The sequence below is a fragment of the Heterodontus francisci genome, chromosome 20 (genome assembly GCF_036365525.1).
Source record: "Heterodontus francisci isolate sHetFra1 chromosome 20, sHetFra1.hap1, whole genome shotgun sequence".
NCBI lineage: Eukaryota > Metazoa > Chordata > Chondrichthyes > Heterodontiformes > Heterodontidae > Heterodontus > Heterodontus francisci.
The window spans coordinates 37,787,092-37,806,221 of NC_090390.1; the positions used below are offsets into that span (position 1 = coordinate 37,787,092).

Genomic DNA, 19,130 nt, shown 5'->3' on the forward strand with positions numbered 1-19,130 from the left:
GGTGATGGCAGTGTCTGGAACATTGTTTGTCAGGTATGATTCTGTGAGTATGACTATGTCAGGCTGTTGCTTGACTAGTCTGTGGGACTGCTCTCCTAACTTTGGCAAAAGCCCCCAGATGTTATTAAGGAGGACTTTGCAGGGTCGACAGGGCTGGGTTTGCCATTGTTGTTTCCGGTGCCTAGGTCGATGCCGGATGGTCTGTCTGGTTTCATTCTTTTTTATTGACTTTGTAGCGGCTAGATACAACCGAGTGGCTTGCTCGGCCATTTCAGAGGGCATGTAAGAGTCAACCACATTGCTGTGGGTCTGGAGTCATATGTAGGCCAGACCAGGTAAGGACAGCAGATTTCCTTCCCTAAAGGACATTAGTGATCCAGATAGGTTGAATTGGTATAAATTATCTGGGCACAATTCAGCAAAAGATATCAATCTGATATTAATGTACTGTTGTGGCCACGTGGTAAGGGGTATGGGTGGTTCCAACTGTTTGCCTCCCAACTGACCACAGCAAGTGTTTTTGCTGTTAGGGTTTTAACCCCTTTTGTTTTATTTTTCAAATAAACTGACAGTGACAGGTTTTCTTGTAGGTTTAAAACAGAAGATTAGCTATTTACTGAGCAATACTTATTCCCGAAATTGTCGTAACCGCACCCACACATTCACTCCCTCACTCACTCACTCACTCACTCACTCACACACACACACACGATAGATAGAGAGAAAAAGAGTAAGTGGTTTGAAGTGAGATGGGTGTTCGGGGTTCACGGTAACCCTATTGCATCTTCTTGGAGGTCAATTTCTCTTTTAAAGTTGCAGGCCAGGGTTGTTTGTAGATTTCTCTGGTGGTTGAGACTTCAGTCTGGAGATGGTGATCACTTTCAGTTCTCTGCTGCCACAAGTTAAAATGGAGAATTTGCAGCAGGGCTCCTTCTTTGGCTTTGGCTGAGTCTCTCAGCTCGTGGCTGGACAGGCTTTTGTGATGTTGTTCTGATTCTCTCCCTGTCTCTCCAGAGAGCAATTTTTTTATGGTAAATGTCTCTCACTTGTTGCCTCTGTTGGGAGATGCAGAGCTCCCTCCCTGTCGTGACCAACAATGGACCAGGATGTGGCTACTTCACACCTTCTTTGTTTCAGAAGAATCCATTCAATTGAAAAATCTCTCTTTATGAGTTCAGGATGGGTGTAATTGATACCTCTTAGCTTGGAATGTATTGTTTTATCCTTAACAGACAGTAAGACAGTTTGAACATATAGGGCCGGGTCATTTGACCTTCAGCAGCCATTTTACAGCACACTGTCCACTTTTTAAAGGAAAAGTGTACTTTTAGAACTCTTCAGTTTGGATTCTGTATTTTCAATCACTGCACTTCATGTGAGCGTGACAGTACATGCTTGTGAAGGTCAGAAAAATTGATAGCTTTCTCTTGCAGGTGATTGTATCCTTACCTATGAATCTTTTCAAGAAAACCTCATTTGATAGTCTGGGACTATGCAGGAGATAAGAAAAGATCTCCAGACACCCTCTCCCCACCCAATCTTTTGATAAGATCATCTGAAAGTCCAAGAATAGCTCGTATCAGATGACACATGTGGCATGATATTGGGCTATCAGTGTGTGTCCCCTGATGTGATTTGTTATGTGTGAAGCAACTGGCATACAAAAATGTATATACTGAATTTGCACTGAAGAACAGGTCTCAGAGGTACACAATAGCAGAAAATGAAATGGTTAATGTGGCTTAGGAGAGAGAGAGAGACAATTTTTAAAATCATCATCCACTGGTGTATACTTGATTGAGAAACTAATTAATGAAACATTCAGAATAGAGTTAAGCACAATGGTACTTGTCAGAGGGAGTGAAATTGAAGTTGAAGTAGAGAGCAACATAGAATTTGAATTGGGACAATTGGGCTCGGGAGAAATAATAGTAAGAATCATGCACAAGATAAATATAGGTAAAGGGAAAGCTTTTGTGTCCATGATTTATTGGTGATATGGTGAACTGTAGCTTTCTGTACAATGTATTATGATCTACTTTGGCTGTATCGTGATATGCTGCTTGAAATGTATGCACTCAGTTGATGTACTAACAACTTAGAATCAGCGGCCCTGCTGCAGATGGATAAGAAATAAAATTGATTGGGGAGTTGGAGATAGCTCCTCCTCCTCAATTTGGTGGCACTGTAAGAATGTTGGCTTTTGAGAGATCAAGCATTGCAAGAGTGAAATGACCCAAACTTTTCACTAGAACAACTATTATGCAGAATTTCACAGCTTTCATACTGCAGGTGCAGGGTGCGTCACAAGTGGCCTTGTTTATGGAGAATTGCCTTTGTTTTTGCATTAGAGACTAGGAAAAAGGACAGATTAATCTAAATTATAAAGGCAAATGGAAATACTATATGACCACCACAGCTACACTTATGACTGTTGGATTATCAAGATGTCCCATATCAAAACTGCAACTTGAAAGATCCAAAATGACAACAAGACACTGGGACCTGGGCACCATCATAATGTAACTCATGTCCAAGTGAAACTGCCTCTGGACGATGAGGTGATCAGAGCAATTCTACATATTGGACATTATATACCCCCTCTATCCCTCAGGTTGAAGTCCAAAATCCACAGAATAAGAACATCACAAAAGTACATATGCACACGCAGCAAGAAAAGAAACAGATAGAGCAAGCGATTCAGTCATTAGGAAATTATGAGAGGTGGGACATAGTCAGAAGTGTAGAATTACATTCTTGAGTTGTATTATTCTAAATGGGACTAGTTACTGCTCAGATAGCAGTTGATAATTCTGGTTGTTGTGTTATATTGTGTCAGGAGGTCAATGAGGCAGATTGAGGTAATGCAACAGCAGAACGAAATATGGAGATAATTACAAAGATTGTTTAATATGCATGATTTTAAAATTTACAAAATAGGGCATGTTGGAGCATGTGAGGTGAATAAACCAAGGTACTTTAGTTATTCTTTAGAAATAACAGATGGGTTAATGAAGGGTTAGGAGAATCATTGAACTAAACTGTGGGTAAGCTAGCAAAAGATGGATGCTAGCCACAGGCAAGGACATGGGATAGAACAGAGCTAACTGTGTATGGGAACCAATGCCAATCGTAACTTTGTTGGAATGTCGTAAACAGGAGAAAGAGAGCCAGTATCTCTGTTAAACCCTCGGGCAGGGGTCAGCAACCTTAATAACAAGAAGAGCATTTTTAAAAAAAAGGCTTAGTCAAAAATGCAGTATCTTAAGAGCTGCAGTGCTGTTACTCAAACACCAATGATAATGAAAAACAAGACAGAGACACAGTTCAACAACACTTTAAAGGTTTTTACAAAAAAGTTGTTAACTGAATTATACTTTCTCACAAGTACAATGTTAATAAGAGTTGTCACGCACACCGCAAGTGTGATGATACAAACTATGCACTAACTTTGAAGTGTTATGAAAAACTGACTTTGTCTTTTAAAAAAATGACAAAGACAAAGGACAAATATTCATAGCTAAGAGGTGTCAATTGCACCCCACCTGAAACATTCCAGAATTGAATGTCTTCTTCTGAAACAAAGAAGGTGAGAAGTAGCCACATCCTGGGCCATAGTGAGCTCACCGTGGGGAAGACATGAGAACGACTCCTACCAGGAGTTGAGAAGTAACACAACTTTATCGTAAAAAAATACAGCCTAAAGCCAGAGAGAGAGAGAAGCAACATCTAGCAGCTTGTGTTTCAGCAAGCCAGCAGGCATGTGCCTTGCTGTAAAATCCTATATCTACATTAGACTGCAGGAAATGAGAAGTGTCCCACTGTCTTCAATTGAACTTTCAATCAATAGAGAAAGCTACAATCATCTCAGGCCTGCATCCATTGAGAACTTGATTTCCAAGAGAATTCAATAGATTTATCACGACTTCCCCCCCCCCACCCCCACCCCCACTATGTGTGTGTACGTGTATGTGCGCACTAAGCAAATACGTGAGTGGATGCAGTTGCGACAATACCAGGATAAGGCATATTGATCAATAAACAATTGATTTTCTGTTTTTAAAAAACTTATAATAAAACCTTTCGCTGTCTGTTTATTTGAAAAATAAAACACCAAGGGGTTAAACCCTAATAACAAAACACTTGCTGCGGTCAGGTGGGGAGTTGAACAACAGAAACCACCCATATTGTACCATGTGGCCGTAACAAAGTTTTTTTGAAAAGAAACAAAACAAGCCATTTAATTACCATCAAACTGGGTTTCATCGATGAAGTTTGGAAGCTGCAAGAGACCTTAATGAGCTGCATGCAGCTCCAAAGCCATACGTTGCAGATACCTAGCCTAGGGTAATACTTCACAGGGACCATTACCATCAATGACCCCATATGCCTCCAGTGTAAAAACATGCCCTTTGTGTTGCAATAGCTGCACCTGGTAATGATCCCAATGATCAAAAAAGTTGAGGTAAGGGGAGTCAGAAGATCGAAACCTGCACATGCAGGGACGTTATGTACATGGCATCTCTGTAATTGGGTAATGGGCTTTGCGTGTAAGTCAGTGATTGGTTTAGTAAGCCTCAATATTTTTGAATTGTTTTAAGGGTACAAAAAGGTGAGATTTTGTGTGTGTGAGTGATCGATCTACAGTTGTTTAGCATTTGTGGATGCATGCTATGTAAGATTGTACTCAGATAAGCAACAAAGACTATGCTGGAAAATAATGACCATTATTATGACTGAGGCGGGAGGAGTGCACTGCTAATTCAGTCCCACTTCTCCACAAGTCACAGCATATATTTAAATTTTCCCACTTACCGATATGGTCAACCATATACTCTATTTTTTTCCAGAATAAAGCACACCTACCAGGTTTCTTTAATAAACAACACAATTAGCAGATTATAAACTAAGTCTTAACCAATAATGAAGCAAAACATACACACAAATTGAAAAATTAAAGCCTTTTATTTATCCTAGCCCCCTCATACATACGCACATACATACACGACCGGTTAACCAGGAAAATAAAAGGGATTTTTGTTTACAGCTGTTACAAAGAAATAGAAGAATAAAAATACCACTGAGGCTGAAAAGAAGGAATGGAAAGATATCCTTGGTTAGGTGTCCCAAATGCGTGTCGACAGCTGTCAATGGAATCTTCCTAGAACAGATCTTTCCAGGTAATGGTGATGATCAGTTTGGGTAGGCTTTCCAAGAGATGCAGCTACAGAGGCTGCAAATAGGTCTTACAGCAGAAGTGTAGCAACAAGGTTTCAGTTCCCATACATTCGATATGCAAAGGTTTCTTCAAAAATGCAGGGTTTCTTCAAATACAGGAGCAAGTAGGAATCTGACACACTGGAAATACAGGATTTCTTTTCAAGAGAGAGAGATGAGCTGTCTTTTCTGGCAGATGTGAAGCAACCAACTGTCCTTTTTAACAGTTCAAATTGAAACTAAAACTTTCCAGAAAGCAGGCCTCCTGACAACCATAAATCTTGGTGCCTTCCAGTAACTGTTTACAGTTCAAACTCAGTCCAAACCTTCTGGTGACCATTAAAAAAAAACACCCAAAATTATGCCTTTATGGAATCCTTTCAGTTTTAAAACACAAATTCTCAAAATTTAACAAATAAATTGGAAACACTCATAACACTATTCAAAGATTTTCATCACTACTGTTTACACACAGAGAAGTCGGATTAAGAACACAATGCTCTGCAGCTTTTCAAAGACGTGAATAAGATCTTGTGAGGGCACTAGCTAGACCCAGTTGCCAAAAAGTAGTCATGTGTACCACATACAAGTTGCACTGCAACAACCCACCAAGCCTCCTTCGACAGCACCTTCCAAACCCGCGACCTGTACCACCTCGGAGGACAAGGGCAGCAGATGCATGGGAACACCACCACCTGCAAGTTCCCCTCCAAGTCACACACCATCCTGACTTGGAACTATATTGTCGTTCCTTCACTGTCGCTGGGTCAAAATCCTGGAACTCCCTTCCTAACAGCACTGTGGGTATACCTACCTCCCATGGACTGCAGCGGTTCAAGAAGGCAGCTCACCACCACCTTCTCAAGGGCAATTAGGGATGGGCAATAAATGCTGGCCTGGCCAGTGATGCTCACATCCCATTAAATATTGTTTTTAAAAATCTGTTTGTTTTTCCAGGCTTTTTACTAAATGTGCCTGGTTATTCTCCAAGTTAAAAAAAATTCACCTTGGTGGATAACTTAAAATACAGAAACTGAGGTATAGAGGGCAGAAGGGGCAGGAAAGACCCGTAAAACATAACATGCACCCATTATGAGTTGAAACAAAATAAAAAGTTATCTGTGGCATTTGTCAGTCCTACAAGTTCCTGGTCTTCAAAAATGACATTTATTGTAGCAAGTGAATATCTATAAATTCTTATGCTATATCATTACAGTCTTTACAATAAATACCATTGGCTAATTATTTCTTCATGTTATTGGCTACAGTCACTGCCATTCATCCAAGTTTCCTCCTTTTGAAATTAAACAGCAAATGAGTGTAATCTGCAGATTGAAAGTGACAAGACTCTGCAGTAACCGTGATTTCATTGAATCAGTATTTTATCATTTTGTGGTTTGTGCAGATTTATAACTTAATCAAAGTTCCTGATATGAATGGTCATGTTTAAGTCCACTACAGCCGTGATTGCCCGAAACATTTGAGGCGTTGTCGTAAATAAAATGTCTAGTTGTAACCCGAACTCTTAGCAATCCCCATCGTTTGACAGCAATAGAATGGGACTAGTTTTCAGTGACTGACCTTATTGCTAGTTATTGGACGACATGATGGGAGTTTACCAAAAACAATCAATCCTCAACTGTGACGCTTAAGCAAATGAAACAAGCCTTTCCCGAGGCGTGTCCATGAATTTTCCATTAGTTTTAAGAAGTTTCTTTTTATTTGTGCGCTACGTGGCAATGGTTTTTACAGCACACTCTCTCTTGTCTCTTTTTCGGTGCTAGTCTTTCACTAGGTGACGCAGGTATCGCCTTACAGGTGCGGTAACCAATCCGCCTCAACTTCTCCATCGCCTATTAAAGAACTCATGAGTAACCATTGAATCATTTCCCTTTTTACTACTGGGAAGCTGGTAGGTTTGTTAAAGATGTCGGGTTGAATGTTGTTGCTGTAAGCGTCTGCTGCTTTGGGATGTCAAGATGCTTCGTTTACTAATAGAATCAGCCAGCAATCTTCCTGGTTCGAAATTTGGAACACCCGACCCAATAGTGTCGGTCACTTTTAAAGGTGAGTATGTTAATCTATAACCGAGCTGTGCACCAAATATACATAGAAACTGTTTGCAAATCACACAGAGAGAGAGCGCGCGTATGTTGGAGTAAAACCTGCTTATGATATTAATGTCGCTTTAAGTTGTTATTTAATAAAAATCTCCGCTCCTCCGCCCTGTTTTCACTTCTGCGAGATGGATTTTTCTGCTTGGGACAGACCAGAACATTTTAACTGAAACCATCAGTGACCCATTTCTTGCACCCCACCCCGACACCACCACCTCCACCCCCCTACACCACCACCTCGCAGGCCAGTTACCTGCCCCTAATTCAAATGAAATTGAAATTTCGTTGTTTTAAGGTGTGGTCGTGTTTTTTTTTGTTAGTTAAACTTGGGAAAACAACTGCTTAAGTTCGTTCTTGTGGAATGACTCACTCCTCTGAGGATTGCTGCAGTTTACGTCCGACCTAACCTTGGAGATATCTGTTACGCTGAAAGAATTTGTAATGCTATGTTTTCATAACTTTTTAAAGGAACTTGGAAAGCTTTCCGACCCGCATTGGGTTAACATTTCCAGTTCTACATCAGGAGGACAGCGCATGAATGCAATGCAACTTCCTCGAGTTAACTGAATATAGTTAATGTTAAATACCATTGTTATGTAGAACACATCAAACGATAAAAGAAAACTCCAGCAGAAGTATTTCTCTGTGCCAGTTTCTGTCATGAGTTGGTGTAAGCCTCCGGTATTGTAGGCCTTGCTATCGGCAAGCTTGTTCTGTCCTCGCCTATTGTGTCCACCAGTATGAACAAAATAAAGATGTATTGAAGACTAGGATTGTTTTGGTGGAGGGATAGAGCAGTCATTTTCTTTTTAAAAAAAAAAATGACAGTGATTCGTGGTCTGTGCTGAGTTAGCTAATCTCCAACAGGGGTACTGGAGTCAGGCTCAGTGTCCCAGGTGAGGAAGAGACAAATCCGTTGGGTTCCTGCTCCTTTTGCTGCCCAGAAGTCCCTTGCTGGAATTGTCTGTGGGGATCTGATTTGGCTGTGATACCTCTCTCTTGATTGTCACTTGCTCTGTGGGGTCAAGTCTGAATAATCACTTGGTTATCAGTTTACCTTACCAAAGAATTGATGTAATCAGAAGGGAAGAGAGAAAATTGACAAAAATATTAATTACAAAACCTTCCCAAGGGATTTTCAATTAGATGAAATGTGTCTTATGACTTTTGCCTTTTCTGATAACCAGCTTCCAAAAAAATTAAATATTTGTTCAGGGATGTTTGTGGGTAGCTGAATATGAATCACCCTGAATAATAATGAAGTATTCATGAGGACTTCCAATGTCTTGTAAAATTAAATACAGTACTTGGAATAATTGCCTGTTTTCTAATGGTGTTTCTCCTTTTCACAATATTTACATTGTAAGCTTGTGTAATCACATTCATGATTCTAAGAACTGCAAACTTTTCATGAAGCCTGCTCTATAAACACTTTTCAAAAATTGCTAACAATATTTCTGCAACATCCCAGTCATGTACATAATCCTGGGTGAAGAAATCATCCACTGCTGCTGCCCACCATTCACACTCTCCAATCCTAGATCTGACCCTAACACAACAATATAATAAAAGCAAAATACTGCGGATGCTGGAAATCTGAAACAAAAACAAGAAATGCTGGGATCACTCAGCAGGTCTGGCAGCATCTGTGGAAAGAGAAGCCGAGTTAAAGTTTCGGGTTAGTGACCCTTCTTCGGAACCCCTAGATCTGACCCTAATGTTTCCAATCTCAGTACATATCTATCCAGTACATTTCCTTCTGTTCCCTTCAGTTTGTAGCTGCAGCAGTTTTCAATGTCATGAATAACTTTGATTCAGAAGCACATCAGTGATCATAAAGATGAAAGCTTGTTGGTTTACAATATTAAATGTTTGAAGTTGCAACTGAGAATTATGCAGCTCATTCAATACTTCCCAAGATGAATTTCTCCCCTTTTCTGGCTTCAAATATTTGGAAATCAAATGTATCTTTAAAAGTAAGCAAAATAAGCCCATTTACAGCGATATTTGCTAAAATTAAATCTCGTTTTTTTTTTAATGCTAACTTTAATATGTACATGTACTTGTCACAAGCACTTTCTTCCTTTTTGGATTAAAGACTTTCATTTCATTGGACCAGAATGCCATCACTGTAGGGGCCTGGGAGGGGAAAAAAATGGAAAATTTATTATTTTAAATATGTGACTGCTTTATTTCAGGAATCAGAGTAACCTGAAGGACTATAGTTCTGGTCTGCTTAATTGTGCAGCCTGTGTTCAACTTGTGTGCAGTGTGATATTTAGTCATTTTTCAGTTTTTTTTTTTGTTGGATTAGGCATTGATGAGCAATACGTTACTGTTTAGGAAGCCTTCCCAATCCTCCAGTGCTTCAGCATGACAAAATATTAAGTGAGAACAGCTAAGATTAACTATTTAAGCAATAACTTATGATTTCAAATTCAACTCTTAAACATTTTTAATAGAATGAACTTAAAGTGAAAGGAGATGAAATAGGAAAAAAAATCCACTGTGACTTGGGTCAGATGGTAGTGCCTTCCAGCCTATTTCCAGTGAGATGTGGGGCTGGATTGCCGCTAATCCATCAGGCGTTGGTCTGCACGGAATGTCCTCCAGGCCCTACGAGAAAAGGAGATGGTGGATCCGGTTGGATGGTTCCCCGAGCAGACTGTCAAAGCCATTTGGCAGAATGCCTCATCACCAGTCCTTTCAAACAAGCACCAAGACGTAGCTTGGCTGGTGGTGAGAAGGGCCCTCCCCATCAGATCCTTCCTGCACGCCGGGAGTCTCACCCCCTCCACAGGCTGCCCCACCACAGCCACCTCGAGATAAGAGACAGTTGCCCTCCTCCTTCTGGAATGTGTCTTTGCAAAGCAGGTGTGGAAAGAGATGCAGTGTTTTTTGTCGAAGTTCATCCCAAGCAGCTCTGTAACAAAGGAGTCTGTGCTGTATGGGCTGTTCCCAGGGACGAACAGAGACAAACATCAACTGCTGCTGGAGGACCATAAGTTCAGTGAAATACGCTTTTTGGTCTGCCCGAAACCCGCTGGTCTTCCAGTGCAAAGAGTTGTCCACGACCTAGTCTTGCAGACTGACACATTCCAAGGTCCAGAACTATGTGCGGAGGGAAGCACTAAAGCTTGGGGCAGCGACTGCAAAGGATCAATGGGGAAAGACCACTGTGTAAGGTCCTCCTGCCATAGTGAACTGAGGGGCTGGACATATGGAAAACCCGTCCGGCTGTGTACACCAAATATGGGTTTGCTGTAAAATGTACATGGTATGTAAAATGGAATGGAATGGTTGTGAGGCCACTCACTCCTGTGTTGAAGAAAACTGATTTCCTTTGCACTTTTTGAAATGTCGAGCTGGTGCTGTTTTGAACTGTGTTGTAATGTATTTTTTTTACAGATTTTGATGAATAAAGTATATTTTGGGGGAAAAAGGCTGGATTTTACGTCGGGCGGATGGGAGCTGGCCACCGACGTAAAAGTTGGTGGTGAACCCGCTTCCGCCAAGTCTGGGGATCTGTCCCGCATTTTACAGCGAAGGCCCCTAAGTGGCTGTTAATTGGCAACTTAAGGGCCTTTATTGACCTGAGGCGGGCAGCCCTCCCTGCCCTACGTAAAGTGGGGCAGAGGCGGGAGCAGGTCAGGAAGGCCTCCCGCTCCATTTTACGCCAACCCCCCAATCACCATCTGGCTCGCTGGGTGGTGAAAATTCCTGCCATGAATTCTGACTGTCAATGTACAATTTATGCCAGCAACCCGCCCCCCCCCACCCCCAGTCATGATAGATGTGGTCATTCCTTTTAGACTCTTAAGAGCTTATTTGTGGAGACATTTATTTTTTAAAAAACACCCAAACATTTAACAATTATCTGTGTATCTTCAAACAAAGCTCCCTTTTACTGCCACTGCATTGCCCTCTGTGCATATCACAGATAATGCTTTCCTACAATCTACTTGCTATTTATTGCCAAACTAATTTTGGTCTGGAAGGTTGGTTACCCTTTAGTCAATAATATATGATGTCTCTGCTTTAGTCTGTTATTAAGAATGGTGCATTTGTACTTCACGCAACGTTATCACTATCCATTGGTAGAACTATAGAATTTTCAGGAAACAACTTTTTTTTTTAAATTCTCTGATCTGCTATGCATTGAGAAATAGTTTATGCACAAGATAGAGTATAACTTGAAAAGAAAGGAAATAGAATCAAAATTGAAAATTCATAGGACACTATATTGTACATAGTGACGTGTAAAATTGTGACTGCAGCAAAGTTATTAGAAACAAGTTTCTTTGGAGATTCTGCAGATATTTGCCTTTGTCTTGCTTTCTTGCACATTTAAATATGTGCCATGTAATTTGTAGGGCCTTTTTATGTCACTATCTTTGGTGTTCTTCCATTTGTAATTGAGCTGGTCTATGAAGTTTCTTTTTGCAGAAGTGTAATTGCAATGGGACAATCCACAAGCATAAATCTAGCCTTGAGTGAGGCTCTAAGCCTATCCTATAAGTTTACCCTGATACTGGAACAGGTGAAATATCTATATCTATCTGAAGCTTCACAAATTAATAAAAAAAACTATGCCTGACTGCTGAGGAGTGTTCAAGAATCAGTAAAGAAAATAAGTACCGTAGCACAGAGGAAGTAGATTATGCATCCAAATCAAATGTGCATAAATAAGCTATAATTTACTTTTAGTTCAATTTACAGTTTCTGGTCTAGTTATAAACTTTTTTTTTTAAATCGCATTTCGACCTGTTACATATGTTGTTTTAGAGTATTGGGTATTGTAGGAACTACTTTGGCCAGGATCCCACTTGGTAGACCAGGTAAGAGTGAATGGAACTATTTACACTTTTTGGCATATGAATGTGCTAAATTGTGTTCATGTGTGCTTGTATACTGGACTGTGAAATAAATATTGTACATTGGTATGCAAATGTACTTCTCTTTGGTCGGTTTCCAAAGTGCTAATGTTTTGGATGAAGAAATAATTGGGTTTTTTTTGCTGTTATTTGTGGAAAGGGGTGGGTAAGGAATATTGGATAGCATGGTAAAATTCACACTTTAGCATTTATTTTTTAAGATAATTTCTTGAAAATATTAACTGTCTTGTTCCCGATCTGGAGTTCATCAACATAGCTTGCTCTGTATTTTAAGTGACTTGCAAATGTGACAAATTTTCTACTCTTTCCAGGTGAAAAGAAAAAAACCAAATCAGTTGACAATGAGTTGAACCCAGTGTGGAATGAGGTAAGAATGCTTAGACCAAAACTAACATTACTACTTTTTAAAAAAACATTTTAATTTAGTAACAAAGAATGGTGTGAAGGATATAATCTAGTTTGGGGATCCAATAGAAATTTACATTGCTGCAGTTTTGTTCTAATTGTTATGTTGTCTGGACATCTCAGTCAAATAACTTTTTTATTATCATCCCATCGTTCTGACTATGATCAGCAAAAACCGTTCTGATGTAAACTTAACATTGTGAAAAATTGGGAGAATTAATTCTCCCATCAGGATTAAGTGTTAATCAGATGTTCACACATTTCTTCCTCTTTTCCGATAGTTCTTGAGCAGATAATTAACATTAAAGTTCACCACTTGCCTTTAAAACATGTCAATTACTCAGCATCTGTTGATTTGAAGACCATCTTGCTTTTGTTAAATAATAGACTTTCTATCAGAGATTAAAATTTGTTCACAATTGCCTTATTTCTCTATCTGCAGAAAATTGAATTTGATTTGAAGGGAGAGTCCCTAAATGCTTCCTCATCAATTCTTGTTGTGGTTAAGGACTATGAGACAATTGGAAAAGACAAGTATGTATTTTAATGGTTAACTTCATGTATTTATTTCCAAAGTTCTTTCCTGAAAGACCCCCATCAGTGTGAATGCAACAATTGGCTAAAGTTTTGCAACATTGTTTTCTTGAAGTCTTTTTTTTCTTTCTTTTGGGCCTCCTTATCTCGAGAGACAATGGATACGCGCCTGGAGGTGGTCAGTGGTTTGTGAAGCAGCGCCTGGAGTGGCTATAAAGGCCAATTCTGGAGTGACAGGCTCTTCCACAGGTGCTGCAGAGAAATTTGTTTGTTGGGGCTGTTGCACAGTTGGCTCTCCCCTTGCGCCTCTGTCTTTTTTCCTGCCAACTACTAAGTCTCTTCGACTCGCCACAATTTAGTCCTGTCTTTATGGCTGCCCGCCAGCTCTGGCGAATGCTGGCAACTGACTCCCACGACTTGTGATCAATGTCACACGATTTCATGTCACGTTTGCAGACGTCTTTATTTCTTGAAGTAGAGTGGCATTATTGGTGTAGATTCTGTTTAACAGAGGAATGTCTCTACGCATAAAATACCACTGGTAACAAGTTAATTTCAGGTGGGTATGGCACTTGTATCCTTTATTGTGCAGTTTTGATTCTTTCATGTAGCCTATTCCATAGTACTGTTGGAATATTTTTAACCAGCTCAGTCAAGTTACAGATTTATTATGGTTGATTAACACCTGTCTCTTCCTGAAAGGTAGGGCATTTTAAGCTGTGACTTCCTTGTAGTCCCTTGCTGTGTTACAGTGCCATAATCACCAGTCAGGAGGTTCCATTCAAACTGCCTGTGTGGTTTTAACCATTACCTTTTATGTGTCAGCTTGCATCATTTGGTAGCCCTCTTGCCTTGGAGTCTAGATTTAAGTACATGAAACTAGACTGTGATGCTGGTATTGATACATTCATTGTCTGTCTGAAATTTTGTCTTTTTGGCTAATGTATGAAACCAAGATATCTTTTTGTGATTCAGATAGACATTTAAAGATTCTATGTCACTATTCAAAGATGAGTAGAGAACGTTCCTGGTGAACTGAATAACATAGTCTTTTGAAAAATGGTACCATAAGCATATTTATTTACTAGGCATTCGACTTATTGCTTTTTTATAGAACATTCCTTTGTGCTGCATTCACCTACACAAGTGATTACTTTTTGAAGCATCTTATTGTATATGTAATAGTTTTGAAATTAAGAAAAATGTTTTGTTTTTCCTTGAATCTCCTATGTCTTCCTGACTTAGAACTTGTGCAGAGGACATAAGGGGAGGGGGGGGGGTGGCGTGCTACAAAGGGATTATAGATAGGTTAAATGAATGGGCAATGACCTGGCAAATGGAGTATAAAGTGGGAAAATATGAAATTGTCCACTTGGCTGGAAGAATAAAAAAGAAGCATATAATCTAAATGGTGAGAGATTGCAGAGCTCTGAGATGCAGAGGGATCTGGTTGTCCTAGTGCATGAATCACAAGAGGTTAGTATGCAGGTACAGCACGTAATTAAGAAAACTAATAGAATGTTAATGTTTATTGTGAAGGGAATTGAATACAAAAGTAGGGAGGTTATGCTTCAGCTATACAGGGAATTGGTGAGACCACATCTGGAGTACTGTGTACAGTACTGGTCTCCTTATTTAAGGAAGGATGTAAATGCATTGGAGGCAGTACAGAGAAGGTTTACTAGACTAATACTTGGAATGGGCAGGCTGTCTTACGAGGAAAGATTGGACAGGCTAGGCTTGTATCCACTGGAATTTAGAAGAGTAAGAGGCGACTTGCTTGAAACATATAAAATGCCAACGGCATTTAAATTTGGGCCTAATCCACTGGCTCTGATTTTGTGCTGGTAATGACGGCATAGCTATTGAGTCTGCACATTTACAATTAACTTCTGGATTTCCACATTTGCTGTGGAATTTTGATTCTACCCTTCTCCATAGTATGCGTTGTTGAAATCTCTCAGACTGCAATCAATTAGAAATTATTGAATTGTAAAAATAATAGGGTAATTATATTAGGTAATTTCAACTTTCCCAACATTACTTGGGATAGTCATCATGTTAAGGGCTTAGATGGAGTGGAGTTCTTGAAATGTATACAAGATAAGTTTTTAGCCCAATATGTCGAGGATCCAACAAGGGAGGGTGCAGTGCTGGACCTAATTCTGGGGAATGAAGCTGGACAGGTGGTTGATGTGTTGGTGGGGGAGCATTTTGGTGATAGTGACCATAACATTGTACAATTTAAGTTTGTTATGGAGAAAGAAATAAACAAGTTGCAAAAAAAGGTTTTGAATTGGGGGAGAGCGAATTTTAGTAAAATAAGGCAGGATCTGGCCAAGGTAGACTGGAAAGAGTTACTTGTCGGGAAATCTACTGAAGAGCAGTGGGGGGCATTCAAAAAGAAAATGGGGAGGGTACAGGCCCAACATGTTCCCTTTAGGGTAATAGGTAGGAGCAACAAGCTCAGAAAACCATCAATGACCAGAGACATTCAGGGTAAGATGAGAAGGAAAAGAGAGGCTTTTAGCAAATACAAGGAGAGCAAATCAATAGAAGCATTCGTGGAATACAGAAAGTGTAGGATGGAGCTTAAGAAAGCAATTAGGAGAGCAAAGAGGATATGAGAAAGCTCTGGCTGGTAAAAGTAGGGGAAATCCCAAGATATTTTATAAGTATATCAATGGGAAGAGGATAACCAGGGAGAGAGTAGGACCCATTAGGGACCAAGGGGGAAATCTGTGGGTGGAGCCAGAGGACATTGGTAGGGTGTTGAACGAATACTTCACATCTGTCTTCACCCAAGAGAATGAGGATGTAGATATGGAACTTAGAGAGAGAGACTGTGAGGTTCTTGAGCAAATTGTCATTGGGAGTGACAAGGTATTGGAGGTTTTGGAAGGCTTAAAAGTGGACAAATCTCCAGGTCCGGATGATTTGTGTCCCAGGATGCTGTGGGAGGCAAGGGTGGAGATTGCAGGGGCTCTGACCCTAATTTTTAATTCCTCTCTGGCCACGGGGGAGGTGCCAGAGGACTGGAGAACAGCTAATGTGGTCCCGCTATTTAAGAAAGGTTGTAGAGATAAGCCAGGGAACTACAGACCAGTGAGTCTCACGTCAGTGGTAGGGAAACTATTGGAGAAAATTCTGAAGGAGAGAATCTATCTCCACTTGGAGAGGCAAAATTTGATTAGGAATAGTCAGCATGGCTTTGTCAGAGGGAGGTCATGCCTAACAAATTTGATTGAATTTTTTGAGCATGTGACCAGGTGTGTAGATGAGGGTAGTGTAGTTGATGTAGTTTACATGGATTTCAGCAAAGCCTTTGACCAGGTCCCACGTGCGAGACTTTTCAAGAAAGCAAATGCACATGGGATACAAGGTAACTTGATGAGGTGGATTCAAAATTGGCTTAGCTGTAGGAGACAGTGATGACAGACGGCTGTTTTAGTGACTGGAAGCCAGTGTCCAGTGGCGTACCACAGGGATCTGTGCTGGGTCCCCTATTGTTTGTCATTTATATAAATGACATAGATGACTGTGGGGGGATCGGATCATTAAGTTCGCGGATGACGCAAAGATTGGCCGAGTGGTTAACAGTGAGGTGCAGTGTCTTAGGTTACAGGAAGATATGGATTGGATGGTCAAATGGGCAGAAAAGTGGCAGATGGAATTTAACGCTGAAAAGTGTGAGGTGATACACTTTGAAAGGAGTAATGTGACACAGAAGTATTCAATGAATGGCCTGACACTGGGAAGTTCTGAGGTTAAGGGAACCTTGGCGTGTTTGTCCATAGAACTCTGAAGGCAGAAGGGCAGGTTAATAGGGTGGTGAAAAAGGCATATGGGACACTTGCCTTTATCAATCGAGGCATAGATTACAAAAGCAGGGAGGTCTCGTTGGAGTTATACAGAACTTTGGTAAGGCCACAGCTGGAATACTGTGTGCAATTCTGGTCGCCACATTATAGAAAGGATGTGATTGCATTGGAGGGGGTGCAGAGGTGATTCACTAGGATGTTGCCTGGGATGGAACATTTAAGGTGTGAAGAGAGGTTGGATAGGCTTGGGTTGTTTTCGCTGGGGCAGAGAAGACTGAGGGGTGACCTGATCGAGGTGTACAGGATTGAGGGGCATGGACAAGGTGGATAGGGAGCAGCTGTTCCCCTTAGTTGAAGGGTCAGTTACGAGGGGTCACAAGTTTAAGGTGAGGGGCAGGAGGTTTAAGGGGGATTTGAGGAAGAACTTTTTTACCCAGAGGGTGGTGACGGTCTGGAATGCCCTGCCTGGGATGGTGGTAGATGCAGGTTGCCTCACATCCTTTAAAAAGTACCTGGATGAGCACTTGGCACGTCATAACATTCAAGGCTATGGGCCAAGTGCTGGCAAATGGGATTAGGTAGACAGGTCAGGTGTTTTAATGCATCGGTGCAGACTCGATGGGCCGAAGGGCCTCTTCTGCACTGTATTATTCTGTGATTCTGTGAATTGACCTGCATTTCCACTTTTATACTATTTGGTGTTGCTGTAAAAATACTTAAAGGTTACCCCTTGTTGACTGAGATGTAGCTGGGTTTTTAACAGTGTACTCCGTTCATAATTACTTTAGAACAACTTGTTTGGCCCTGAAAAAATTAATTGTATATTTATGGAATGTCAAATTCCTCCAATGATTTCACATTTTTAAAATTAAATTTGTCATTTTTAAAGTTTTGATATTTTGGCTTTTAACTTTTTAATCCCCTGTGTAAGCAACAATCTTTATTTCACTCTCCTGGTCCACTTATTTTGGTCTCTTTAAGCACTCTTCTGTGGCAGAGCCTTTAGCTGCTTCTACTGTTCAGAACTTCCCCTGCAATATCTACCACTTGTTTCCTCATTTTTAAAAAGCTTCCTTTAAACCTGTTCTTCGAGCATTCATTCAGTCACTTCAAACTGCTGCACTCAGGCAAGCATCCATTCTTTCTCCCCTCTGAACTAACTTGGGTGTTTTTTCTATTTTAAATGTTATATAATTACAAACCGTTGTAGTGACAAATGCATATAGAATTAAGTTCTGATGTGTATATAAATGAGCAATTGGTTCTAAGTGACATTACCTGCCTGGAGGGTACTGGGAAGTGTAGTTTTATCAATACTCTAAAATGCGAGTAAAGTGGGTACTGATTCTTTTAGGTGTGGAATCATTTCTGTGTTTCAGCAGTTAATTGCAAAAATGACTGCATAATTATCATTATACAACAGACTAAAGTGTTCTAATTATGCCTGAACTTAAATTCATCGAGCGATTAAAATGGTAAAAAATAGAATGTTTACAAATCCCAAACTTAAATTCTGTGTAAACCTGAACCAGCGGTTAGCATCATTCTGCGTGACTGTAAACTTCTCTCCCATCTTGCAACTACTACTACCAAAAATAGTTTCTTTCCTGCCATTTTGTGTTGCTTTCCTCCATTCCTGTATTTCCCCTTCCGTTAAACCTTGGTCCATACTTTCATTATTGCAAGGCTTGACTTCCAGCTGACATTCTTGCTTCAAGACTTCACTCATGGAAACTATTGTGGCCTGTGTCCCACACTTTCATCTGTTTTGCGCACTGACCTACATGCTTTCAGCTTTGAAATGGCTTCCTGTATATGAGTACCACATAAATGCATGTTGCTTAATCTGCCATTAGATGTGGGTCTCAAGTCTGCAATCTAGCTAAGTACGTTTGGTATTCATATCAACAACATTTGGCTTTTTTTTTAAACAAACATCTCAATTTTCAGTATATTATCAGACCATTTCTGCTTGTCTGAGATGGAGATAATGTATTTACCATAATAATGGTCATTAACTTTGGCAGAACACCTTTCTTTAAAGAAGTTAAGTATTAATGTTTTTATTCCCCAGCCTCCCAATTTTCTGCTTGAAATTGGCATCTGTTTGAGGGTAGGAGGCAATGCACGAAATCAGGACA

The 19,130-nt window shown here is 40.3% G+C and overlaps 1 protein-coding gene across 1 annotated transcript in view; it reads left to right on the plus strand.

Moving 5' to 3' along the window:
- The first annotated feature begins 6,902 nt into the window (after positions 1-6,902).
- Positions 6,903-19,130, plus strand: part of LOC137380583 (myoferlin-like) — a 270,863-nt gene continuing 258,635 nt past the window's right edge. The window contains exons 1-3 of the mRNA XM_068052623.1: positions 6,903-7,284; positions 12,541-12,596; positions 13,077-13,168. Of these exons, the coding sequence (XP_067908724.1) occupies positions 7,197-7,284; positions 12,541-12,596; positions 13,077-13,168 (236 nt within the window). The 5' untranslated portion in view covers positions 6,903-7,196. The remainder of the gene's footprint in view (positions 7,285-12,540; positions 12,597-13,076; positions 13,169-19,130) is intronic.